This window comes from Elaeis guineensis, chromosome 3, assembly GCF_000442705.2.
Source record: "Elaeis guineensis isolate ETL-2024a chromosome 3, EG11, whole genome shotgun sequence".
Classification (NCBI taxonomy): domain Eukaryota; kingdom Viridiplantae; phylum Streptophyta; class Magnoliopsida; order Arecales; family Arecaceae; genus Elaeis; species Elaeis guineensis.
This window is the reverse complement of record NC_025995.2, coordinates 4,682,452-4,710,080: the sequence shown is the minus strand read 5'-3', so window position 1 is coordinate 4,710,080 and position 27,629 is coordinate 4,682,452. Positions and strand designations below refer to the sequence as shown.

Below are 27,629 nucleotides of genomic sequence, written 5' to 3'. Positions count from 1 at the left end.
TCCAAACCCTAAAAATTCCCTCAAGAGCAGCCCCCCGAGTAGAGAACATGGTGTGAAGGAAAGAGACAGGGACTGAAAAGCAGGGCTCTCAGATGAAAGAACAGCGCCAGGATGAAACCACGAAGGAACTGGGGGGTTTTAATAGCCGATGGATCCTGGCGCAGTTATGACGGCAGGTATTCCTGGGCCAACTGGTGTGTGCCACGTGGCGCGCTTATCCCCTTCGCAGCCATTGAGGGTTGGCCGCTCACAGATTCCCGCAGAGCGACGCTTGGGATCGCGTTTCTGCGGGAGTTCCGAAAAGACTTTTCAAGTCGCCTTTACCGAAAAACGGATTCTGGCGCGCGCGCATTAAGTGGGGGCGGCAGTGCACAAAGATCGAAGGGGCAATTTCGGCTGCGCACATCTCTCCCTCTGTGTACTTCCTTCGCTTGAAATTCAAACTCGGAAGTAGGGGACTGGTGTTGGGTATAAAATACCCGCAGCCGAAATCCTCAGCGGGTAAGCTCCGCCCGGACTCCTACGGGAGCCGGGCTCCACCACCGACATCAGAACGGCTCCGCCCGGACTCCTACGGGAGCCGGGCTCCACCTCCGACATCAGCACAGCTCCGCCCGGGCTCCTACGGGAGCCGGGCTCCACCACCGACATCAGAACGGCTCCGCCCGGACTCCTACGGGAGCCGGGCTCCACCACCGACATCAGAGCGGCTCCGCCCGGACTCCTACGAAGCCGGGCTCCGCCTCCGACATGAACTGCGGGTAAGCTCCGACCGGACTCCTACGGGAGCCGGACTTCACCTCTAACTTTGGTTGCAGCACGGCTCCGCCCGGACTCCTACGGGAGCCGGGCTCCGCCCTCGACAACGGCTCAACTCCACCCGGACTCCTACGGGAGCCGGGCTCCGCCTCCGACATCAACAGCGGCTCGGCTTCGCCCGGACTCCTACGGGAGCCGGGCCCCGCCCTCAGTGTCAGCTGCTGGTAAGCTCCGTCCGGACTCCTACGGGAGCCGGACTTCATCTTTAATTTTGATTGCAGAATGCTCTGCCCGGACTCCTACGGGAGCCGGGTTCCACTTTCAGTATCCACTGCAGGAAAGCTTCGTCCGGACTCCCACGGGAGCCGGACTCCACCTACAACCCCAACCGGAAGGAGGACCCTTCTCAGACTCCTACGGAGGCCGGACTCCAACCGCGGCCGAACCTCGATCAACAAATCCGCGCCCCTTGGCAGATCGCGATAACAATCATGATCCTGTTTCTCGTCCTGCAGCGGATTCTACGCGGCTCCAACGGCGGACCCATTACTCCCTGACAGGCTGTATCAATAGCCATGATTCTGCTCCGCTCCCTGCGGCAGGTGCTGCACGATCCCACTACTCGCTGACAGCTAGCAACGGACGCCGCTCCACCACCTGCAACGAACCCTACGTGGCAGGCTATGACAATAACCACGGGTCTAGCCCACTACCTTTCGCAATCAATTCCCCTGATCATGGGCGGCCCACTACCAGGCGGTTACAAACGTCACCATCAATCCATCGCCTTCTCCGCCTATAAAAGGGGTACCCAGATACGTTATTTTCTAAGCTCATTTTCCTTATCTCTAAACTCTGCTAAATTCTCCGTTCGAGCGCTCCATTCTTGTTGAGGCAGAGAACTGACTTGAGCGTCGGAGGGTCTTGCCGGAGCAACCCCACCTCCGGTTTAGACTTCCCTTGCAGGTCCCGGCGGCGACCGCGGCTTCCCCGACTCCAGCTTCTCCGGCGCAAGCGGATTTTTGCACCAACATAAATAATAAAAGAAAGACTTATACATTTTGACATTGTAAACCATTGGGAGTTAAGTTCCAAGAAACTCGAGTGAAAATCTACCTTTCTTTTGGATGTGACTTTTTTGAGTTTTGAGAAATTGTATGAGAAGGGAGAGAAAACGGCCCCCATCATTGAGACAACATTCACGAGATTTTAACACAATTTTATGTGATATTTGCTCAAATCTTATAAAAAATTCATGATCTATGCATAATTGTAGTTTCATTTTCCCCTCAAACTTCAGATTTGTGGTATATATGTTTTGCATTGGTATTTATTTGATGGTAATCCAGACATAGAGTAATTATTTGCATGCAATTCTATAATTGCATAGGTTACTTTTTTAGATATCAAAATAGTTAAGCATTGGATAACTTGACTGGTGAAAAACGTAACAGTGTATCCTCCTTCAAACTGATTTGTCACATGAGTTTGTGGGAATTTTTGTTGTATTTTATTTATATTAATTTTTGTTATACTTTCAGGCATTCCTTTTTTTTGCTAAAATTGTTTTCACTATCCATCAGAATCACCAAAACAGTACATCCAATATTTCCAAACAAAACCAGATATTCTAAATTCTGTAATATAAGCTTTCTAATGTTGCTCTGAAATTTTTTTCTTAATTTTTCATTATATTGTTGTGACCTTCAGACCAAAACCACAAACAGATCAAAAATGCTGAAATCAGAACCCAGTAGGCCTGACAAAAAAAAAAAAAACTGTAACTGAGTTTCCAGAGCTTGGGTTTGACAAAAAGATAAGCTACATTATGTGGTTCGTGGCAAGAAATCCCACTGCTACAAAGAACATGAACATGAATATACCGACATAAGGGAGTTGGCTTAAATTTCCAAAAGCATGAACCCTTTTGTTTTCTAATAATTTTAATCTTAAAGGCTTACCTAGGAAGAACATTCCATATATCTCCATATCTTTCTGCCAGATTCTTGATTTTCTGCTCCTTCTCAAACCAACGCATATCAGCAACAGCAAATATTATTTTCAAATCTACAAGTAATTTCAATTTGAAAAGAACATGTTAGTCAACTCAGCAAAAAGAGCAAAAACAGGAGAAAGAGAGTCAGATAGAGAGAAAGAGAGGTTAGCATTAGTAAAAAAAATAATTGCAATAACCAGTAAATGGGAAAACAGCAATAAATGGAGGATATATGATTGACAGGCTCCAGATAGATTTAAAGGCACTAATAATATAATAACCTACCTGACTAACTACATATGAAATCCATGCTTGCAAGATATGCATATGCACATATCCAGAAACATACATGAAGCAGAGAGACAGATAGCACTTTCATTTGTTCTTATATTTGTGCAGCTTGAAAAGTACCTGTTAGTTCGCATATGGAATTACACAACCTGCTAGAACTATTTGTAATTTTTGAGCACTCGGAGACATGGTTCAAATCATTGAAGACAATGAAGATGACAGTATAGAGCAATGGTCAAATATATTTTACTCAACTAATTGCAGTATATGACAGCAATTCATACAGAGTTCGCGAACAAAAAGCTAGTTGACCTTTCAGAATATTCACAACTTATTGCCATTTTCAGATGTAGCTAGCGAGGAAAGAGAATCATTTTTGACAGTCAAAACCAGTGTTCAGAAACCAGGTCAAGATACCGGTTGACCCATTCCGTCACCTGTCAATCTTTATGGTTTAGGTCAGATGAAAACCTGAAAATTGGTAAAATCGGTTCAACCCAATGAACTGAATTGTTCAACCGTTTGAGTAATCTGATTGAACAAAGTTTGACATATCCAAGTAAACCAAAAATCAACAAACAAATATACATACACGCCCCCCCCCCCACACACACACACACAGAACAAGGATCACCGATTCGGAACCGAACCCATGCCAACTGACCAGCGGTACAAGTTGGTATGCCCCCATACCAGATTGTACCGGATCCGAACCAACACAGAAACGAAAGATGAACCAAGGAGGAAAAGAGTGAAAAAGAGAGAGGGGGAGGAAGAGAGGAGGGAAGAAAAGTGAGGCTGGAGGAGTCATCAAAGGTAGCCATCCGCAAAGGCCACCAAAGGGCTGTCAAGGCCTCTCGTGGTCCATGAAAAAAAAAATCAGAGTAGAGGGGGGGGGGGGGGAGAGAAGCAAAGCGAGGAAGGCGGAGTAAAGCCGTCGGAGGGCGGCCGTGACCACCGAACAGCCCAAAACTACCCCACGGCTACCGCGGGTTCACATTTTATAGGCAAACCCATTACCGACTTCATTGTTTACTATCTTTTCTAAAAAACACTCCGAAATAAGGATGAATCCCCTGTTCGAACCCACAGCAGCCGTAGCACAATTTGGGACAAGGTGGCCACTATCCTAAGGCGATTTTAGGCCGTCCGACAACAATCCAACAGCCCTCTAACGGCCTCCCTATCGCCTTTCCCTCTCTCTATCTCTCTCTCTTCTCGCATCTTGCGAAGCCTCAACAGTTCCGACGGCCCTCCATCAGCCTCGGTAAACCACCGCCAGTCTTTCCCTCTCCTTCTCTCCCCTCCTCTCTCTCTCTCTTCCTCTTTTTCCTTCTCTCTCGCTCTGTTTTCGCCAACGTTCCGAATCGAATGCCCAAACCGCACCGCTTAACTGTCGGTATGGTTCAGCATGCCCCAATCGGATAGTTTGAGATGGTTCGGCAAAACCTAAGAGAGAGAATTCTAGTAAGATCGATTGGAGCAGTGGACAAGGTCGCAATTGAACCACCTTGAAGAGCCAAGCATGCAAGGCATCCAAGGAAATAAGGACGTTCCTCAGGTAAGCACGAAAGGGAAAGGAATAGGAATAACATTTTCGTTGGAAAGAGAGAATAAGGAGTTTATTCACTATAATTTGGAGACTAGCGTGCCCTTGAATGACCAATTGCCCAAATCATCTCACGAAACCAATGATGATGACATTGACAATTCATGCGACGATGCATCTAGTGGCCAAAGAGGTAGCGAGCGGCATGGCACAGCTACCTATGCCCACAGTGTCACAATCTTCGATTCATCGATGAATCTCTCTTCAATCACGCCAAAGAGGATAGGGGCCACAGTGCACAACCTGATAGAGCTTACGAGGATACCAGCCCTCAAAGTCGTTAGAGATATGGCGCTGCTACTGTAGATCAACTTGCATGTGCAGTGGAATCCTTGGATGCATTCGAATCTAAATCGTACATCGAATCCTATTCCATACATCCAAGCTATGATCCATATGGATATCCCTTGATTGAGGCATCACATTTGAGTAAGTACTACCCTCCATGGCCTCGGACAACTTATGGGTCAGATTTCATTGCCATGATCTTCAGATGGCCAATCCAATATCAAACAGAGAATCAGTATCAAGGTGGCCATCCAGCAAATGCAAGTTATGGGATGCAGAGATATAGGGTATATTATCTGGAAACTTGGTATAATATCTTCGGCCCAGACTATGACCGGGTTGCCAATGTTTACGAGGGGCATAGACATGATAAAATTTTAGATATCAATACGTATTTTGTACGTTAAGTCCATTATTTTATTATACGTATATTCAATTTACGTACTTTAATCGTACTTCAAGTCCATTTAATATTTTAAAAAAACTCAAAACAACATTAAATCCTAAATTAAACCACATGATTATAATAATAATTGAAAACAAAAAATTTGAAAAAATGAGAAAAATAAAGAAAAAGGACTATCGGTCAGATGACCCATAAGCTGTACTCATACCATACCGTGAGTCGTTATGGCACCAAACCATACCAGTCACCAACCGATACAACATCAGTACCAGTTTGGTGGACCTTGATTTGATGAGGTTGGCAATACTAAAGCTTCAATCTCGACAAAGCTTGGAGTAGCCTAATAAGAGGTTAAAGAAATCTCCTCAAAAGTATCTAGGAGAGGAAACCATATAGAGAATCTGATAGCATAAATAAATAGTCAAATGGCATTATTCTTCATCTCCACCCCTCAGTGTTATGAAATTGCACAAGCATAAGTAGAAGCATAGCGAGCTATTCAATCTCCCCTTTCAAAGTCTTCTTCTAAAGTTTGGAAACCAAATTTACATTCTCTCGGGTCTGAACAATGAAAGTCATAGGAAACATATTGAAACAATTATTTGGATGAAACAGGTGTTAGCAACCAGATAAGCAACAGTGGACTTTTTACATTACATCTTAGAGATCAAGCTACATAGCAATTTCTCCTCTTACCTAATGTGGTCAAATATGAATTCTTGAAATCGTATAACATTCACAAACAGCACAAAACAAAAGATAAGACAATTTTTATACATTTAAGAAAAAAACTGGAATCAAGTTGTTTGACTAGCTAGGACTTAATGCATCAGCTAATTAGCAGTCATAGGCTAAAGTAGACTCCGTTAGCTCTACACAGTCCAATCTGGATAAACAAAAATCCACTTATCATTAAACTGAAATTTTGATTGCAAACACAAATTGATAAGAATAATAAGAGAAAAAGGAATGGAGGATGCTGTTGCAACCCCATAGATAATAAAACAAGACACTCACAATAAATGAGGTAATTTTAAGATTGAACTGCCAACAGATGGAATCGGGAATGAAAATATTTGGAAAAAAAAGGGCATACCACCATCCTTCTGAGGTTTCTCAATTCTAGTAGCATCAGTTGCTCTAAGACAAAGTTTAACCAAAGCAGCTTCAACCTGTAATAATAAGAAGATTATATCACAAGAAAACAAAAGCAACTACTTGTGGTGCAATATCCAATTTGATTTCTAAATCAAAGGGAGCAGCAATACCCACACTTCCGCTCCATTGGCGATGAATATAAATGATATCAGCAACTGCACATTCTAAAACTAGTTTCTCATTTCCACTGGCATCTGAACACTCGATCTTAATGAAATCTGCAAAGAAGGTTAACCGAGACTCTCCATACAACATGTTCTTATATATAACATAATCAGGGAAAACTATGACAGTCATGCCATCATCCACCTGCAGGCAAGAAAAAAGAGCATTAATCAAGTATATTGAATGGTGTTAAGAAATAAAACAAAAAAGAACATACAGAACCGAAAAGGTTCCAAAAAACAATAAGATCAACAACTAGAACAAATGACCAATACAATCAAAGATGGGAAATGAAAATTTAACAGCGCAATTAAAAAAATGACGATAAAACATATTGCCAATGGTTATTTACATTACAACTAAAGGCACACCATCAAGAATAACAAGCAAGGTTTACTGAACCATGCCAAACAGCCAGTTTGGGGTGTATCGAACCAGATCGGTTGGGGACTAGCACAGTTCGGGCTATTAATTCATGACAGCCCACTCGCAATTTGAATCTCCCTTAGCTCAAGATATTCAAGAGAACCCCATCCCCCACGACAAAACCAAAAAAAAAAAATCTGCCAATGGTAATTTAGATTACAAACTACAAGGTACACCATCAAGAATAGCAAGCAAGGTTCACCAAACCACACTGTACGGCCAGTTTGGGGCATAACAAATCAGATCCGTTAGGGACTGACTCAGTTCAGGCTATTAATTCAAGATGGTCCGCTTGCGATTCAAATCTCCCTTGGCTAGGGATATTCAAGAGAGCAACCCCACCCTCCGCACACTGACCCCTCTCTCTCTCTCTCACTTAGGGCTTCTCACGGCCCTCCCCCTTCCTTTCTCCCTCCCTCCCTCTCTCTATGGCTTTCTCTATGTTCATATGCCTCAAAACAGCACAATACGGACCTGTATCGTGCCAAGCCAGTCGCCGGACAATATGCTCTAGTGCTGCTTTGGTGAACCTTCATAGCAAGTGTTACCCAAAAACTTGGCAAGAGCTCTCAAATGTCCAGCATGTCAACAAACACAAAATCTGATACAATACTACTTGAACTACCATGACACACAACATCTGTACCCCAACAAACCTAAAATGCCTCAATTCCATATAACCAAACATCAAATATAATTTCTTGCCTACAGCATTCGATATTCGCATTTCAATTAAATGCAGCTTGTTCACAGACTGATTTAAGTAGAGGATGTGTAAGAGAGTCTGACAGTATAGCTACTAAAAAAGCACAGCCTCCTGACCGATCAGTCAAACAAAAAATGCTGCAGCTCTAATGACCAGAAAAATCACTCCATCTCATATACTGATTTTTCATTTCTAGGCCATATTGCCAATTGCAACTGTATTTCATCAACTGGCATCAGAACCAGATATACCTAATGAGTAGGCTATAGCACCACAAATAGCACACAACCTTGGTTTGACTGAATGCCTCAAGCATGACAAAGTGAATTGCACAGTTCGGAACTACGCCATTTTATAAAATGGATCTACCATTTCCTCTTCCAAGAACCCCTTCCAATATATAAATTCAACATGCCCGCCTAAAGGTGGACTTTTATATCCAGCATTGCATCTGTTATGGAAACTCACTACTATCACAACTTCATCCATGTCACTTTTAACTTGAAAAAAAAAATCCTACAATTAATATATTTGACTCACCAATCCTGGATCAAGATATTGAAAAATCATTGGAAAAGGAAACATAATATTTATCATCATTCATTTTTATATAGACAATTCTATCTGTTCCAACCATCTACCAATTGAAGGGCAGTAACTATCCTACTACTAAACTTAGTTCCATTTTTTGCTCTTGCTTCATGTAACTGTTAAGTTCACACCCAATAGTTCTTTTGTCCTTTTCTTTCCACTTGGGATGATAAATCCATGGACTGATGAATACAATGATTTAATGACTGCAGTTGGCATTGAGTTCCATCAGAGACAGAGGATGAGCTCCATCAGTTTAAGTTCATCATCTTAAAGTGATAGCTCTAACTCTATCTGATACTGCAGATAACTATGTTTTGGTGGGTTGATAAACCCATGGATCCAATCAGCTGGATCCAGAAGAGTTTTACCACTTACACTATGGATTTTTCATTCCATGGATCAAATAGTGTTATATGGAAGTCCAGACGATGAAAAATTGCTGACAGTTGCTTAGATATTTGTGGAAGTAGTGGTATGATGTAATTTCCCTAGGCTGTAGGTAAGCAGAATGGAGCATAATTTCAGTGAAAATCGCTAGCAAAAAGTCTTAGTAAGGTGTTGCGAAGGGACCCTTCCCAATTTTTATATTTTAAATAATTTCTAGTATATGCTGTGAATTTTACATACAGAAACTTGGAAGTGGTATCTTAACAATCATCAATAACACTAGCAAGGCAGAGGTCCACCACCTTGTCATGGAAATTAGCAGGACACAGGAAGAAAAGAACTGAAAACATCGAATATGTAACTTCAAATGGGGTGGAGCATTTTCCATTAATAGATAAAAAGAAAGGTGGTATCCACTATTACTGGTATTATTATAGCAAAATCAAGGAAAGTGGCTGATGAAGTCGTAATTCGTAAATGATAGACCATATAGTATATGAATTTAGAAATTAAGATCAAAAACAATTCTTTAACTCCAAACCTAAAGGGCATGTGGGCAGAGGGCATATTCAAAATTCTGGAAAAACAAAAAATTAGGCTGCATTCAGCATTGCTGCCACTATTCATTTTGAAAAAATTTAGAAACAGAAAATTTTGTTCCATTTTTCCAGATTTCTGACAACATAAACATATTTGGTCATCACTACCTTTTTTCTTTTTAACAACAAAACTAAGAAAACATGTTTAGTAAACAGGGACAGAGGTGGAGATGGCGGAGGAAGAGGCACTTGAGGATGCACTCAGCCTTGGGGAAGCCAGCGACCATTGTGTGGCGGCAGTCAGAAAAGGCACAGATGAGGGCGGAGGAGTGGGAAAGGAAGCGGAGGGCGTAAGCAATGAAGGTCTTGGTGGTGGTGTCTGAGAGACGGAGAGTGTCGAGGACAAGAAAGTCAGCAATGGTGGAAAGGGGAATGCGGGAAGTGAGAAGGTTGGTGATCAGGATGCATGGGGTGATGAAGAGGGCAGCATCAGAGTATTAGGCAGTGGTGGGATGGAAGGTCATCGAGGCGTCTGAAGGAGTTGAGAAGGAAAACAAATAAATGAGGAGTCGCAGGAGGGGGGGTGTTTGTTGGGAAGGCTACAAATTCACTTCTAAAAAATGTGGAAGTAAAAAATTGTTTGTTGGGAAGGCTACAAAGTCACTTCTAAAAAATGTGGAAGTGAAAATTTTTCACTTCCAATTTTTCCAGCAATAATGGAAGTTACTCTAAAATTTTAAAAAGAAAGGGCAACCAAACAACTTTTCAGCATCACATTCCATGTTTCTACTTTTAAAAAAAAAATAGAACAGGAAAAAAAATGATATCAAATGGGCCCTTAGTTACTCGTAGCCTGGATACCAATATAGGATACAACAGGAATGAATATCAAATATATCATCATTAATCCGGTTCAATAAAAGTTCACCAGTGTATTATCCTAGAATGAGTCATGAAAAAAATTCTTACCACATCTCCATATGTAGCATAACAATTATCCGAGATCGGGGGTTCTAAATAACCTGAAATTACAAAGTAAGCTGTCATGAACAAGGTATTAAGCAATAACAACAGAAGTTCTATTAGCAAAAGCAGACCTTCATTCTCAACATCAGAAACTGTAGTTGATGGAGATTCAGATTCTGACATCCAGCTCCCTTCATCATCTGAAATCACATCAACTGCTGTTCCCTGACAGAATTTCAATATGAGAACCTAATGACAATATTAAAAAGCCAGAATAGAACAAAAGATTCAGGTCCAATGAATTCATCGAGAATATTGAATACATCTGATGGGATCTCTGAGAATTCTTTGTCCCCTACAGAAGGTACTGTAAGACTAGAAGTTCCAGTTACTAGAGGATCTCTTCTTGTGAGAGTTACAGGCTCATTGTCATCTTTGCACATATGACCATTGTCTTCACAACTTGCTGAAGATGCCATAAATTCATCCAACTCGGTTTTCCCATCAACAGAAGCCAGATTTGTTTGAGGTGTATCTACCATGCATGACTCTCGGGTATCCTCTCTTTCGTGCAAATCTATACAAACAGTAGTCACATCTGTTCGCTTTAGATTCAAGCCTGAGTGGACTGCAGCAGAGATTTAAAAGAAAAAAAAAAGAGGGGGGAAAGCAGTAAATTTACTGATAAATCATCAGCTAAAACAAAGTTCAATTTTTTAAGCAAAAACAGAATTAAATAAATTAAGAAATTTCAATGATTGTTTGCTTCTAGTGATCATCATAAAACTACCCAACTAATAGGCAGGGAGACAAGACATAGTCCATCAAATAAAAGTGACAAAAATTCAGTTTGAAGTACAATAAATAATTTACAGCAAATATATATTATATGAGCATCAAATGATAAGACTCCATAGAGGACCCAAGATGCTCGTACTTGAAAGGCAGCACTCAGAATCCCCTTAATATTTTACTAAAGATGGCATTCAAGTCAACTTGTGCTTTCACCCTCTTCTCAAGATGCTCATGCTAGAAGGGCAGCACTCAGAATCCCCTTAATATTTTACTAAAGATGGCATTCAAGCACCACCTTGTGCTATCACCCTTAAAAAGAGTGAGACTTCAGCCCTCAGCACAACTGCAAGGTTGCACCATTGCAGCCTAGGTGTCATGAGTTCGAAACATGAAATCAAACTCTCCCAAGGGTAAGGATACACACATCTGACCCTCCCCAAACCCTACAATGGCAAGATTCTGATGCACTAGGATGCCATTTGTTACGCTTAATAAGAGTGATTAAAATCCAATTTATACTTTTATTTCCTTTTCTTTTATAAAGGCTAAGATTTCAATTATTTGGTTTTTTTCTAAAAATAGTCAAAGTTATTTAAATTAAAATTTATAACATATTGCAAGAGTTCTGGAGGCATTTTTGAAGGAAAAATGACAAAAGAAATCATAATAGAACATTCCTCCAATTCAAAATTATTATTTTCACATACAATATAGATATATATTTATCATAACTATTAGAATTTAATGTATTAATACCATACAACATTGATATTTATATAGTTATAAGATAATGTTATAATATTATTCATAAATGATAAATCATATAGTTTATAATAAATTTGTATTATCATAACTTTAGATCAATTGCAGAATATATTGTGCTTTGTTGCATAAATATTATATAAACACCACATATATACTAATAGTGTAATAATTGTATTGGTAGAAATGTTGTGATATTAGAATTTCATATAATACTAGACCATCATAAAATTTTTAAATAACTTATCACATTGCTAGTATATTACACCATGATGTATAAATTTTAATACATATATATGTAGACATATATGATATGTTGTAATATAGTAAATATAACATAATCTAATATGATATGGCACTTTATCTAATAGAATATTAGATGTTGATTATATATTTTACAATATCAATTATTACAAAGTTAATTGAGAACTAAGAAAAGATGGAAGCAGCTTACTAGTAGGGAGTAGGTTTGTCGAAGATGGAGCGCAAGCGCGCACAGGCAGGAAGAGACCCATAAGGTCAAGATCACAAGAGGGTAAGAAGATACAAGAAGGGGAAGAAGGGGACATTTCTTTTGCAAAGAAATTGTGGTCATTTCTGATTGCAATGTCAAATAACAGAATTGGGGCTCTTTCTGCAAATTCCATTGCAATTTGTACATGACTTGCAAGCAACCAGACGACTACAATGGCTATCTGCAATTCCAATGTGATAATCGGATATTCAACATGCGTAATCGCAAGAAATGGAACAATCCTTAACAACAAATCCAATTCGGAATTCACTTGTGAATTATTTTATTGATTATGTCACATTCATGATAACAAGAATGTTTGGTAGTTCTTCATCACTCATCTTAACAGTAGCTTATAAATATCTTCTTACAATTTGGTAGTTCATTCCATTTTTCTATAATGATTTGACACTTTTAATCCTCCAAAAACCCATGGCAATAACTTTCTACCTTTCAAATTCTATTAAAAAAATATTTTTAAACCAAAAAGTTATTGCTGAAATCAAAAAATATCTAGCTAATCTATCATGACATCCATAATTTGTAAACTGAAAAGGTCTATTTTGCCCTCCAATATTTTTGACACCTGAAAGTTTGATCACAACCATACAGAACCAGCTTTCATTCCAAACAATTAAAAGATATTTCTTTTTTTAACCAAAAAAATGATTTGGTAAGGTCAAGAGAAGGCAATATAAGATATGGAATATAATGGGAGACAACGTCAATTTTGTCTGTTATGTTTCGTTCGTTATGTTAAGAAATGTGATATCAAATAATAGAAACATGCCTGACAATTGTGAGAGTATATTAAAGTGCATTCAAAGAATAAACTTAACATAATGAATCAGTCCAACCATTAAGAAATGAAACTTCTGAACCCCAAAGTAAAGTGATTATTAGGACATGATGGCATAACAAGCACTTGACAAATAAGCCAAAGTTAAAACTAACTTGGTAATTTACAAAAGTGGCATTACACATAAGTATGCAAAACTGTAATAGGGTCTTAAAAATAAGGGGCCCTACTGCATGTGCATATGAATGTGAACAAACTAGGGAACGCAATACATTCAAGAACTTTTATGCATAAAGTTAAGAAAGGAACAATACAAGTCATTAGGATCGATGTAGATTTAGAGGACAAAACTGAAGGGAAAGAAGCAGATGATTCTGGAGCAAGATCAGTTAAAATCTACATATACCAAATTCAGAGTTTTAAAACTAACACATGAAATAATTTAGAAAAATTGCAGTCACTGGAGAACAGATACAACTTCCCAAAATGTTTTCTGTTCTATATTGCAAAAGAAAGGAACATCTACAAAGAGTTCAAACATTAATAGATAATTAAGTGTTTCAAGCCACTGGTTATATGTAAAAGATAAAATGTGTATCATAGAATTCCTTGAATGCAAGACACCTTGAAGCAGAGATATACAAAAATGCAAACTATGAAAACCACACAAATTACCTAGATCCAAGAAGTGAGATGCTATACACAAGCACCAAGCCAAATAAATTCAACCAAGGTACAGCACAATTGCAACACGAGTATCCAAGCAATATTTGCTACTTAAAATCCCAGAATTCTTACTCTTCAAAAGGAGAGGTGACTTCTAGATGAAAGTGTTTTAGCAGGCTTTGTAGTGCAATACTAAAAATTATATTGAACGGTGAAATGTTACATAGATCAAATCATCAAAATATGTGGTTAGGGCATAAATTGGTCTTGCAGCAACACAAGTTCCTTTTCCCTTTAAGAGGCCTGATACAACTACATAAAAACAAAGTTTTTCCATAAAATGGATTTTGTCCTCAACATATAGAACATCACGAGATGAGATTTATTCACAAGTTACAATGATTTAGTTCCTTGCACAGCTAACCTTAGAAGAGATAGCAACTCTCGGTATTCTCTTAAAAGGTCAGATTTAGAACAACTTTTATCAAGCTATGTCAATCAACATTCTAGGTAATCAAGTAATAAATTGAAGACTGAATTTTCTTGTATGTACTTCACTCTACCACATTAGTTAGGACGAACCAAATATGAATGACTATACAATCATGGTTGGCCAAACTGGACCAACCCATCCGGTTCGGCCCATATCGAATTGGACCGGCACGGAATCAGTTGGTTCGGCCATGGGTTTCAGAATTGGGTCTGAAGCAATGTGAAGTGACCCGAACCAAGCAGTTCCAAATGGTACGGGGCTGAAACAACTGGTTCGGCCATTTAAAGATGGGTAAGAGGAAGAGAAGTCCCCTTTGGAAAAAGAACAAACATCCCCGCTTCTCCACAGTTAAAAAAAAACTACAAAACAAGAAGCAGCCATCGATTAGAGAAAAGCATGCTTCTCTCTCGCCTCTCTTTTTTTTTGGAATTTTAAAATTCATAAAAGCTTGGAGAAACAATGGGAGATCATGCCAAAATATTTGATTTTAGCAAGATTTTATTAAATGTTGTAATCTATGGATAATCTACACAATGATACTAAAATCATTAATTTTTATTAAATATATAATTTTTAAATTAAAAATATTTTTTGAAATAAAAAATTATTAAAAAATTAAAAAAACTATAAAATTAAAATATTATTTAGGGGCTTGTAAGCTATTTTTGACATAAATTTGATATCCGCTTATCAAAGTTTTGATGCATCGTGCGCATAATGGCCTAGACCTAAAATTAAACAGCATTTACATATGCCCACTGCCTTAGAAGAATATATGTAACATCCATCGTAAAATTCTACATAGATCTAAGATCACATTAATTTTTCATAATTTTTATATTTCATAATATTTTTAATTTTAAAATAATAAAAAAAAAATTAATTTAAAAATATAAAAAAAAGGATAATAAAATTTTACTATTTTACATAATTACTGAACTGATGTGCTTGTTCAACCTTCAGGAATGGATCCATCAAGAAAAGAATGGACCTAGAGCATGATATTGGTCGGGACGACAGGCAAATGCTCTCAAAAATGACACCATTGAAAATGCTAATGATGTAACATAGAATTCAAGAGAGGGATAACAAGGTTTGAGCAGCACTTGGCTAACGAGCAACCTGATATAGCTATATACCGAAAATGTCCATAAGAAATCCATGTCAACTGATGGAGAAGTATTTCACTGATTTCAAAACAACGAAAAAGAGAACTTCAAAGAAGAAGACGGACGTGGACTGCCGAGCCGCAAAACCACCTTCCTATCACTCTCGGAGTCAGAAAAAATGTCCACTCCAAATGATGAGGCACAATCCAGACTGCCATTCAAATAAAAGTTTGGATGATCTATGACAGCTTGAGGAGGTGATCAGGCATAAGGCTCAATTTAGACTCAGCTTATAAATCGGGGCCAGGACTGTGAGCACTGTAGCAAAGTCAAAGTTTAGTAGGATCTCCTCTGTTAGAGAGTTCACTAGTAGGGGCACAAACTGTATCGCATTTATGCTGAGAGCTTTTAGTAGCAAAGTCAGAGTTTAAAAGAATCTAATCAGTTAGAGAGCCCATTAGTAGCGATACAAGCCATATTGCATCTATGTTGATACTTTTCGACAACAAGAAAAGTCCTCCAAAGAGATTCTACCATGAACCACCATCCATAACTTGGATCCACATGCCTTCCTCAGCATGATTCTAAACAACAAAGGGTTGACAGTATACTGAAGAAGAACAAGAAGAAAAATGTGGCAAGCTATTAGGTACTGATTTCACTTCAGTCACATTCTAATGCATGAGATAGAGAGCACATATTATCGCTCTACCATTACATTCATACAGACTACTAGTCCGAACATAGATCCTCTAGAATTGAAGAACATCTATGGTGAGCTTCTTGACAATAATAAGAAACTACAAAAATGGATTGCATCATTATCAGAACAAATGGCCGATGCATAGACTGATAGTGATGTGTGATGATTAGAGTGATCCTATCAGATGGAGCATAACCAACTTCTTGATATATTATGATGGAAAAATATTTTTTTCAAGGTCTATTAATGCTTCAAATTAGGTGCACAACACCATGTACATCCTTAGATTGATGGAAGAGGTGTTCGATCAGATAGGAGAGCAAAATATCATGTAGATTATCACTAACAATGAGCCACAATATAAAGCCACAGGAGAGATCCTGATGGAGTGGCGACCACATATTTTCTAGACCCAATATACTGTACATTATATCGACTTTATGTTGATGGATACTGAAAGGCTTAGTATAATGCCAAAAACAGTAGGCTCAGCATAGACTATTACTAGATCCATCTACAACCACACATGGATCCTATCATTGATGCGAATGTATAATAGAGAGAGATTAAAATCAGATGTCACAATTCGCTACAAATTTTATATCACTTCATAGCCTTGTTAACAAGAAAATATAACTGCATCAGATGTTTATGGTCTCAAGTGACAAGAGAATAGATATGCCAAAGCAGGTACTGAGAGGAGCAATGTAGAGAACTTAATGACAATATCGACATTCTAGCAGTGGATTGAGAAAATAATGAAGGTTATCTAGCCTGTATACGAGGTGCCTAGGACTGTGGACAGCAGAAAATACCCTCAGAAGGACTTCTTATATCATATGATGGAGAGGGAAAAAGATTAGATCAAGATAGTAGATCCAAAACATGCCTATAAGTACATCTGAATCATTAAGCGATAGCAGGACTATCAAATGGAAAGGGACTTACATCTAGCAGATAAGTAGCAAATCAAGAACATACTAAAAATTTGACTGTTGTTGTATTTGTACAAATATCCTAATCAATTCTTAAATTTATCTGCAGCTTACTATCTGAACCTGAGGTTCCAGTACTCCGTACCAAGGATAGACATAGATGAGGAGCTTCTAACCGTCCTACGAAATATGATATACAAGACGGAGGTTGATTCAAAAATCGTAGCTATATGCCTAAAAGAAATAAATTTGATTGAATGATTTTTGTTAACTTAGCCATATCTTCAACCAATAACATGTTATAACAAATATATTTTTTACAGATGAAAATGTTTAAAGAGGCCATCGATACCTTTGGAGACAGTGCAGTTTGCAAGGAAAAAAAGATGAATCTGGATAAATTAAATATTAATGATGACAACTCTTATTTAACATTATGTAACTGCTAATAAGTATAATATGATACAATCTTATTTTTAATTTTATTCAATCTCAATACTTTTGCAGTTGAATGGTGGGTTCATTTTGGTATCGCGGCAAAAAATCTAAGTGACTTGCCATCCGGATCCTCTCCCAAATGGTCTCCTCAAGTAGCTATGAACGCAATTAGTCGACCTCCACTCCTATCCCCAACAAGTAGGGGAACCATCTGATACAAATGCCTCAATGACCTAATATATATTTACTCCAATCTGAAGTTGAGACTCAAATGAATTCAGAAGGAAGTTGAGCCGCAAAACCCAAATCCGACTACTGATGACTTTGTTAATGATGATTAAGATCCGATAATTAGATGGTTTGTGGACCAGCAACAGGAGCTGGAGCTTGATGAGTTAGGATTGCCTCCAAAATCAGCTAGTTTTGTAACTAATGAGGTTAGGATGGATACGGAACAACAGGCAAGCAACAACATTCTACACAAACTTCTAGCTAATCGGCCATAACATCCATCCTCGCGACACAGGCAGCCAGAAAAGGCACAACAAGAGAGCAAGCAACTGCTCAGCGCAAAGACAGTAAAAGGAATAGCAATTGCAGCCCCCCGATGGAGAGGGTGGAGCAATCAGTTTACTCATATTTAGAGACCAGATAGATTGGTGATGCTTATTCTTGTGATGGTCATGGATCTGATATTCTGAGAGAAAGCGAACGATAGGAGTTTCATCTATGAGATGTAGCCACAATGTGATCTTCGATTCACTAGTGAGTCTTAATTTATGCCACACAAGATAAAGACCACGATGCACGAACTGGTAGAGCTCACGAGGATGCGATTATATATAAAGTAGGATCTATAGATATATCAAGTTCATCCTCGTATTTTGGATTCTCTTATCCGCAGTCACATGCAACTTATAATCCATACAAATTAGATGTGGTGCATCCGAGGCATAGTCTTCCAGTGCCTACCATCCTATGCAGTCTGAAGCATCTTATAAATTGGATTTTGCTGTCCGCATATTTGGATGGACCCCTCCACAATCATACTATCAATCCAAGGACATCTCTCAAAACCAAAGCTTTGACGAGAGATCTAGGACAAGTTACAATCCAGCACGCATACCTTATGGAACGAACACATATGACTGCAGTGCTGTTTGGTTAGAAAGATGAGCTAATGTTCCTCCTAACTATGTAGACGATCTAAATATTTATGAACAACATCGATGCTCGACGAAATTCTAAAAATCTCGAAACAAATTGATCATTTATTTTTTATATTTTTTAATTGATTTGGGCATTTTAGGGTTCCATAATATCTAATCGTTGTAGGGTTGTCCCCATGCTACTACTTCAAACTTTTAACGCTGCCCCCATTTGACATAATATCATGTCAAATTCAGATCCGCATCACACATGATTAAGGGTGTACCGAAGTGATACAAATATCAAATAACATCAACAAACATCAATTTGTGCTTAAAATCATTCAAGAAATCCTGAAAATTTGATTGGATATCTTAAAAATCCTACCAATTCAAACAGGCACGCACAGCTATCGATACGATACCAAACCGATCGCTGACCAGTATCAATCCTAATGCTTGTTTGGCGATACATTCATAACATAGGTATTTATATTTAGGAAACATGGTATTATTAAAATTTGCTTAAAAATAATATTTAGGCAACATTACCTAAGAACATCTTTTCCAAGGAAAAATACTTTCTGGTAAACTTTCTATTTAATAGCGGATGGTGTGACCAGATCAACTTGTTTGATCAAGTCAACAATGTGGTTAAGAAATCAATTAAGCTAAGGAAACATAAATCCATGCTTGAATTAAGAGGGCCTCACTATTTTTTATAGAAGCATAGGTCAAGAGGCCAATAACCCATATAAAAGAAAAGAGAGAAACAAAGAATAGAGATGATATGGACAATGACTTTTCATTTGATATGGAAGTCAGATACAGAAACAAGATTGGACTTGATGTCAACACCAGCATCTGCTCCAATCATAATCAATTCTGTTGCTCACAACCCCCTCAAATGATAAGCTAGAAAAACACTCCTTTGTAAATAGGATGCAAGTCCGCCAAGGACTTGTTGCTCCAACTCCACACATGAGAAAGTTGGACATCATGGACATAGGAACTAGGAAATACTCAAGTCACTCCCTCGATGGCGATATGGTATTCTTACGCAATGTACGGCTTTGAACCTAAGGAGATATCAAGATCAATGTGTGTAGGCACCTTCTTTACAAGCTCATCTCAAACCAACCCAACCTAAGCCTCTGAAGCAAAGCAAAACATACACTCTTGGGGCCTATTTTGATGCAAGGGCAAGATCTTCAAAGAAGATACCATGTATGCTAGATGATGGGAAGAGGTTAGCAAGGGAGAGTAAAGATTGTCTATATTGATTCCATAAATCTGAGGGTAGTGAAAATCATCTCGAAGAAGGAAACTTGTGCCCTAATTTTTGCGATTGTATGATCTACAAGCTCCCTCATGTATCAAGTTTTCCCTATTGTCACTAAGTAATTTTTCTATGTCAATGCTGCCTCTCTCTCCCCCCCTCTCATCCTGAAATAGCTTGTTCGAGCATTCAAACAAACCCTTGAGCAAGGTGTCAAATACAAATACCAGACCTTGGACCACTTTTTTGCCAAAACAATATCGTACCAAGTACCAACTCCCAATATGAACAATCCCATACCGCACACCATGTATCGATGTCAAAAACTGGCCGAAACAATATGGTATCGTTCATATCAACCCATTCCGGGAATATTTGAAACCTTCCCCTTAAGGTATGTTTGGTCTAAGATAATCGCATTTTGTAGTGCAAATCACTATGCGATAAATGCATCTTGCTTTCACTTTCCTAGTTCATGAGCTTCTACAACATCAAGTTCATATGCCTCCCTACTCTTGCTTAGAAGCCTTCAATCCATGATTAGCAGTGGCAAGTCACGTAACTCATTTTTTGATTTGGTCAATATCCTCCTATGTTGTTGCAAGCTCAAGTTGAATCCAACACAAACTACCAACAGGTTAGTGCGGGAGTGTCATCCCTTACAACCTACCTAGCCCAAAATACAACACATGTCAAGAACAGAGTAATCTTACTGATCTTGACTCGAACCAATGTTTCAAAAACCTAGTCAACTACCCACCCACCTATTTTAAATCTTATCATTATAAGTAGTAACAAAGTGTTGCCTATAGTTTAGAGTTACCACCAGAGGTTCCTTTTCAAACTGCAGAATGTTATAAAAGATGTTATAAGAAAAACAAAAGCAAAATTCCTGCAATAATAGTCATGATCATAAAACAACATAAAACTTCTTGCCTCCACTTTCCAGCCTATGATACATCTTTATTCTCCATCCATCACTAACAACAAGAAAAGTCATAGCCAAGGAATGGTAACAAGAAGAAAATGAATCTAGGTCCAGGTGAAGAAAAAGATTGGGTGCAAATATCATGGGGGCTAGTCATGGTGACAGCCCAACAGATGGGGCAATAGTAATGATTTCAAAAGCTAAGGTGGTCCAAAAGGGGTCAAAAATATGAGGATATATAAGCGGTGGCTATGGAAGATATAACAAAGGAGTTGTCATCGAAGATGGCCAAAAGAGAGCTTAAGGATAGATAAGCAGACAAAGATAAAGGCCACTAGCATGAGGCATGCAAACTAGAAACAAATGGAGTAGAAGAAAGCTACCCAAGCTAAAAGTGAATGGAGGTGGATTGTTTCTCATGTTATTTGGGTGAGGAGATATGGTGGATGGAGAGGAAGATAGAGGGAAGGAGAGGAGGGCAGCTAAGGAAACTTCTTATAGAAAGGAATTTAGTAGATTAAGTATGAAAGAGAATCGATAGGAATGCCCTTGATAGAATTTCCTTCACCTATAAAGTTGCCAATACAAGAGTTCAAACATGACGATAACTTTTTTTTTTTAAATATCAGACACCCTGTAACGATATTATTCAAAAGTTTCAAAAGTTACTGGAATATACTCCTCTATCCAAACAAACCCTCAATGGGCCATTGTATCATTTTGTAGTTAATAATGAAATAGATAAAGTTGATTAAGGAAAAAGTGAGTTCTCAACAATAGTAAATTGAGCTAGGCAATAAGCTATTCAAGAACTTTTCAGTTTGAAATATGGGAGGTGTTCCCAAGTGTTTGGCCATGGATGATTAAACTAGATGGATCTTCCCTTCATTCCCCCAGAAATAAAAAGCCAAAATCATATAAGAAAACAAAATTTCTTTATTTGGAAAGGCAAATCACTATGGCTCTGACACTTTGACTTGCTAGAGATAATCTTTGGTAGATAGATATATGTGGTACTTACAATGTAATTCCAAACATGAGATGGAGTAGTAATAATCCCCCATAACAGGCCTAATTCCCATCTCATCCAAAGTTGACCCCGCGTACCCATACAATGAACATCATCATGTCTCCCATGCACAGGTCACTTGCACAGATTGCATGAAATTCCTCGACAATGGTAAGCCACAATACTAGTGACTCATAAATATATTTAAAACAGGTCAACATCCAGCACATCAATGCTTGTAAGGATGTGTCAGTGGCCAAATCTTTCTGTGTGAAGGATCAGCTTTTTCTAGTTGGTTGACTACATATCATCCATAAGACAAAATTCTAAAAGTTGTCCAACCGAATACCTACATCTCAAGGATGATTGACGTCACCACAGCAAAGCCCAGCATAAATTTTGAATTTTTGATGGTGCAATTGAAAGACAACTGTCTAGAACATACCAGAGAGTTTGCCAAGTTGACTCACACAGTTTTACCAACATAGTAGAGAAAAATAACGCTTTAAATGGAAAGAAACCATAAACTTCCCTTTCTAACTGCGATTGGTCACTCGAATCATCAAAACACACACCACCTATGGGCTACAGATTCACAAAACGATTCAGAAACGTAATTAAACAACAGAATGAACTGATTAAAGAAGTCGAGATTAGGGTTACGGGTTTCGAGTGGGAAAGGGCATACAGGCCCCAAGGAACTGATACTTGGTCTCTGCTTCCTTCAACCTGGACTGGATTCTGGCCGCGAACTTCCCGGACGCCGCCTCCACGGCCTCCTCCTCTTCGTTGAAATCGTAGACGGCGAGATCTTTTTGCAAGGAACTCCTCATAGCCCACAAGAATTCAGCTGATCGGGGCCTGGAAACCCTAGAATAAACCCTAGAACCGGACCCCGGTCGACGGATTTCCGCTCGGTGACGGTGCTGGAGGAATCCACGCTAGGGTTTTGGACAGGAACGAGAGGGATACGAAGGAACACCAGACTAGAGGAGAGGAGAGGAAAAGGATCGCCCTGTTCTAGGGCATCGCTCGAGAAGAAGAAGAGCAAGGATCGATTAATAAAGGAACGATTGGTCGAGAGGGGGCGCAATTTGGATAGGTAAAAACCCGATTTTATCCCTAATTTAAAATTATATTTATGCGATGGATAAGGGGCCGAATGTATCATAATTTACGGGTCGGGATGGATATGTCCGAGGACGGTTTGGTCGAATTGGATATATGTCGCGGGTTTATCTCGGGGATCTCATCCCCATTCGATTTTTTATGAACCCAAAAATACCCCTCTTTAAAGGAAATACAATTTCACCTTTCAAGTTTGTACAATTCTTCCACCAGCTAATTCCATCTTTAAAAATTTTCAAAATAATCCTTCAAATTCCTAAAATATTCTAAAATTACTTTTCCACTGACCCATTACCCAATCATTTCAAATAATCAATATATCTTCACCGGAGATGACAATCGAATCAGATCGAATTAATACGTATCAAATCAAAAAATCATCAATCCAAACCCGATCTGTTTATTAAACGGATCAAAAATTCAAATCTGAACCCAACCTTTTATTGATCAGGCAATCCGATCCGACCTGTTTAACCCATTATTAAATATATCAAATTAGGTTAAACACATTAAATAGGTTAAACAGATTAAACAAATTAAATAGGTAGGATTAAATGGGTCAGAAATAGGTTAAACAGGTTTTAGACTAGTTAAACGGATCTTAAATGGGTTAAACAGATTAAACAGATCGGGTTAAATGGGTCAGAAATAAGTTAAACAGGTTAAATGGGTTATCTGACTCAACCCGACCTAAATATTAAATGGGTTAAACGGATCAGATATCTAAAACCCAAATCCGACCCACTTATTAAACGGGTTAAACGAGTTAATCCGTTTATGACCCAAACCCATTTAGCTTAAATCCAAACCTGCTTATGGCGGGTTGAATACGGATCGGATTGACGGATCATATCATATTTTGCCAATCTTAACCCTCACTTTCTTCAAACATAAATATCTTTTCTGTTATCTCTCTCAATTTTAACCTATTCCAACCAAGATCCATGAAATCGGAATCAAGACATGTACTGGCCAATCGATTGTATAAATTGGTATGAGTCTGTACCAGACTAGACAGACATAAACCATGTAGAAAAGAAGAAAGGAACCAAAGAGGAGGATAAGAGAAAAAGAAAGGAGGCGAAAGGAGAAGAGGAGAGGGAGGAAGAGGGTCGTTGAAGGAGATACCGATGGTGGCTATAGACAAGCCAATGGTGTACTTAGAGAGCCACTAAGTTTTTTACTTTCTTCACCAAATCTTAGTCGAGAGAGATAGAGAAAAGGGGGGAAAAAAATGAGAGGGAAAGTCAGCAGAGAAACCGTCGTACTGACTGCCATAACGGTCGAATGAAGAAATCATAGTTTGCAGCTCCGCGACATAAAATGGGAGTGATCTTCCCTATTTCATGAGATTTTTGTAAAAAACTTTAATCACGATGAAGCCAGCAATAGGTTTAAGTGATGTGGCACACCCGTTACCAGCTTCACCCTTTCTCCAATTTTTTTAAAAAAAAATCTAAAATAGTAAAGTCAGCAATGGGTTTACTGATTTTACTATTCATCGTCATTTAAAAAAAATATCCGATGGCTCTATCCGTACCTTTTCCACCACTTAGTGGCCACGGTGGCAATCCGGTGCCCTCCACTGACCTCTTCGCTGCTGCACCTTTTTCCTATACTCTCACTCCTTCTCTCTCTATCTCTTTCAATTAAATATTCTATCGGACAACATAGAGTCATGGATGCCTTTGTGGCCCTCTGACAGCCTTGGCGGGCCATCGTTGACCCCCAACGATGTCATCCCCTACTTTTCTTTCCTACTTTCTTTTCCTCTCTTTTCCTGTTTTTTGTTCTATGTTCCGATTTGGCCAGTCCAACCGTTCCGATTTGTAGCTGGTATGACTCACAATGTCCTAAACCATCCAGCTTGGGATGGTTCAGCAAACGCTAGTTCCAACCCACCATCCTCATCCTCTCTTCCTCAATGATTATCCAACATTCATTGATTATTTTCAATCCTCTGACAACTTGCACTATTTGAAAGAGATCCTTTCTGAGAGAGGGAGAGAAAAGAAAGAGGTGGAGAGTGTAAGATGTCTACCTCAATGCTAACCACTTGAGAGAAGAGAGGGGGGAGATAGAGGCATGTGACATTAGCCTTATTGCCAACTACTTGAGAGAAAAAAGAGAGAGAGACAGTGCAACTTCAATTAAGATCAATGTTGAGGCCATGTAGCCTCTGTGATAAGGAAATGAGAAGGAGGAGGGGAGGAAAAAGAAGATGAGGGGAGGAAGGGGAGGTGGTTGGTTGGTTGTGCTAGCCACAAAGAGAAAGAGAGGAGACCGAGAGAGAGAGAGGAAAAGAGGCATAGGAGGGGGTGGACAAGGCTTTCGACCGCTGATTTGTGGCATAGCCATCGAAAATTAAAAGGGAGAGAGGGTGGGAATACAGAGAGGATGTGGAAGTAGAAAGTATAGATATAGAGAGGGGGAGAGAAAGACGGGAGGGAAGAGGATGGGAGGGGGAAAACAATAAGGTAATAGCCTAATGTATTCGTTAACAAGAATTTAATTGATCGAAACTTGGAAAACCTAGAATAAATCTTAGAATCAGACCTCGATCGATGAATTTTCACTTGATGATTATGCTAGAGGTAGCCCACACTAGAATTTTGGTCAAGAAGTAGAGGGATAGGAAGGAAGATCAGATTAGAGGAGAGAAGAGAAAAAGAATTGTTTTCTATTCTGAGAATCGATCGAGAAGAAGAAGAACGAGGATTGATTAATAAGAGAAGGATAGATTGAGAGGAGGCACAATTTGGAAAGATAAAAAATTAATTTTATCCCTAATTCATAATTATATGATGGATAAGGGATCGAAAACATCGTAATTTATAGGTCATAATGGTTATACCCATGAATACTTTGGCTAAATCGGGTATGTAATGTAGGTTCTTTAGTGAATCTTGAAAATCTTGTCTCCATCTTTTTTTTTTTAAATCCAAAAATATCCCTCTTTAAAGAAAAATATAATTTCATCTTAAAGTTTGGACAATTTTTTGGCAATTTTTTCAATCTTTAAAAATAACCATTCAAATTTTCAATACATTCGAAAGTTATCCTTTGACTTGCCAATCAGCTAATATTATCAGCCCATCATTTCAAGTAACCAAAATATTTTCACTCTCTTCAAACATCTTCAAATATTTTTTCCATTGCCTCTCAATTTTATTGTATTCTAATCCTTTACTCTCGTCCTCCCTTCCTTGATGATTATCTAACATTCATCGATTATTTTCGACCCTCCGACAACTTGTACTATCAAAAGAGATCCCTTCAAAGAGAGGGAGAGAAAAGGAAGAGATAGAGGGTACGAGATATCAGATTTAGTGCCATCTACTTAAGATTGAGGGAGAAAAAGAAAAAATATAGAGGGTATGAGATATCAATCTCGTTGCCAACCATTTGAGTAGAGAGAGAGAGAGCGAGGGAGATAGGGCAGCCTCAATCAAGATCAACGTCGAGGCTATGTAGCCTCTTGTGATAAAGAAATGAGGGTGTAGGGAGAAAAAGATGATGAGAGGAGGGGAGATAATCGGTCAATCATGCTAACCACAATGAGGGAGGATAAATAAAGAAAGAGACAGAAAGGAGGTGGTGGGTAAGGCCTTTAACTGATGACTTGTGGTATAGCTGCTCGCAACGGAAAGGGAAGGGCATTGGAAGAGAGAGAGGGGGAGAGAAGGATAGAGAAACGGATAGATAGATATGGAGAGGGGGGAGAGAGAGAGGTTGGGAGGGGAAGAAAGAGACAATGGGATGATAGCCTAATGCATTCATTAACAGCGGAGTCAACAAGGGAGGGAGGGGGGAGAGAGAGAGATGAAGGTGGGAGGTTGGTGATTATCTGATACTAAAAAGATTTGATGAAGTGGTTAGGATCTTTGGGAACATGATAGAGGTGGTGGTTCCAGTCATAAAGAAGAAAAGCATAGAGAAAAATAAAAAAGGATTAGTCTAATGAGATTCATTGTCATGTTCTAATTTTATTAGGATTGTTGTTTCTTATGTCGGTTCTAATTTTATTAGGATTGTTGTTTCTTATGTCGGTTAATATTAAGTTAGGTTGACTCTCAAACTCAAAATACTGAAGTGTGTCTTTCAATGAAAGATAGAAATATTTTTATATTTATGAAGGAGTGAAAGTGTATAGTTTTATTAAGAGAAGAAAAGAGTATTTTGATGAGATATCTTAAAGATGCGTTAGACTTGTTAATAAAAATAATCAAACTCATTGTTTTGATTTTCATTTTATTTTAATTATATTTATTTTTCTCTTTCAAATTTTTCTTCCACTAATATTTTTTGATTTAACCAGTTCTTGTTTTGGATCATAGGCTGATATATTTGATCTACACCAAATCGGATGTCATTCTACATGATATCAAAGCAAGTTTGGAGTGTGGTCAAATGGTTTGTAGCTTTGATTAAATACTTTAGAGCACATCTTTTTGAAGCAAAGCATTGCTTGTTCATGATTTTGAAGAAACATGATTCGAAAGCTTCCAATAATTTATTTTGCATGGGGGAAAACATGTGGACTTTATAATGATCCACGATGATCAATTTCACCAACATCAACCAATTTCACCAACACCAACGTGGCTAACTTCACCGACATCAACATAGACAA

At 38.6% G+C, this 27,629-nt stretch overlaps 1 protein-coding gene across 3 annotated transcripts in view; it reads right to left on the bottom strand.

The window, feature by feature from the left end:
* Nucleotides 1-22,931, bottom strand: part of LOC105042270 (uncharacterized) — a 59,690-nt gene extending 36,759 nt beyond the window's left edge. Inside the window, exons 1-7 of one of the 3 annotated variants that reach the window (XM_010919402.4) lie at nt 22,557-22,931; nt 10,614-10,867; nt 10,422-10,515; nt 10,294-10,346; nt 6,622-6,816; nt 6,446-6,521; nt 2,721-2,826 (exon numbers count right to left, since the gene is read on the bottom strand). In XM_010919402.4, the coding sequence (XP_010917704.1) occupies nt 2,721-2,826; nt 6,446-6,521; nt 6,622-6,816; nt 10,294-10,346; nt 10,422-10,515; nt 10,614-10,867; nt 22,557-22,701 (923 nt within the window). In that variant the 5' untranslated portion in view covers nt 22,702-22,931. Of the gene's footprint in view, nt 1-2,720; nt 2,827-6,445; nt 6,522-6,621; nt 6,817-10,293; nt 10,347-10,421; nt 10,516-10,613; nt 10,919-22,531 lie in introns of all 3 variants that reach the window. The other 2 variants (XM_010919401.4, XM_010919403.4) reach the window with 2 other exon arrangements.
* Between the last annotated feature and the right edge of the window lie 4,698 nt (nt 22,932-27,629).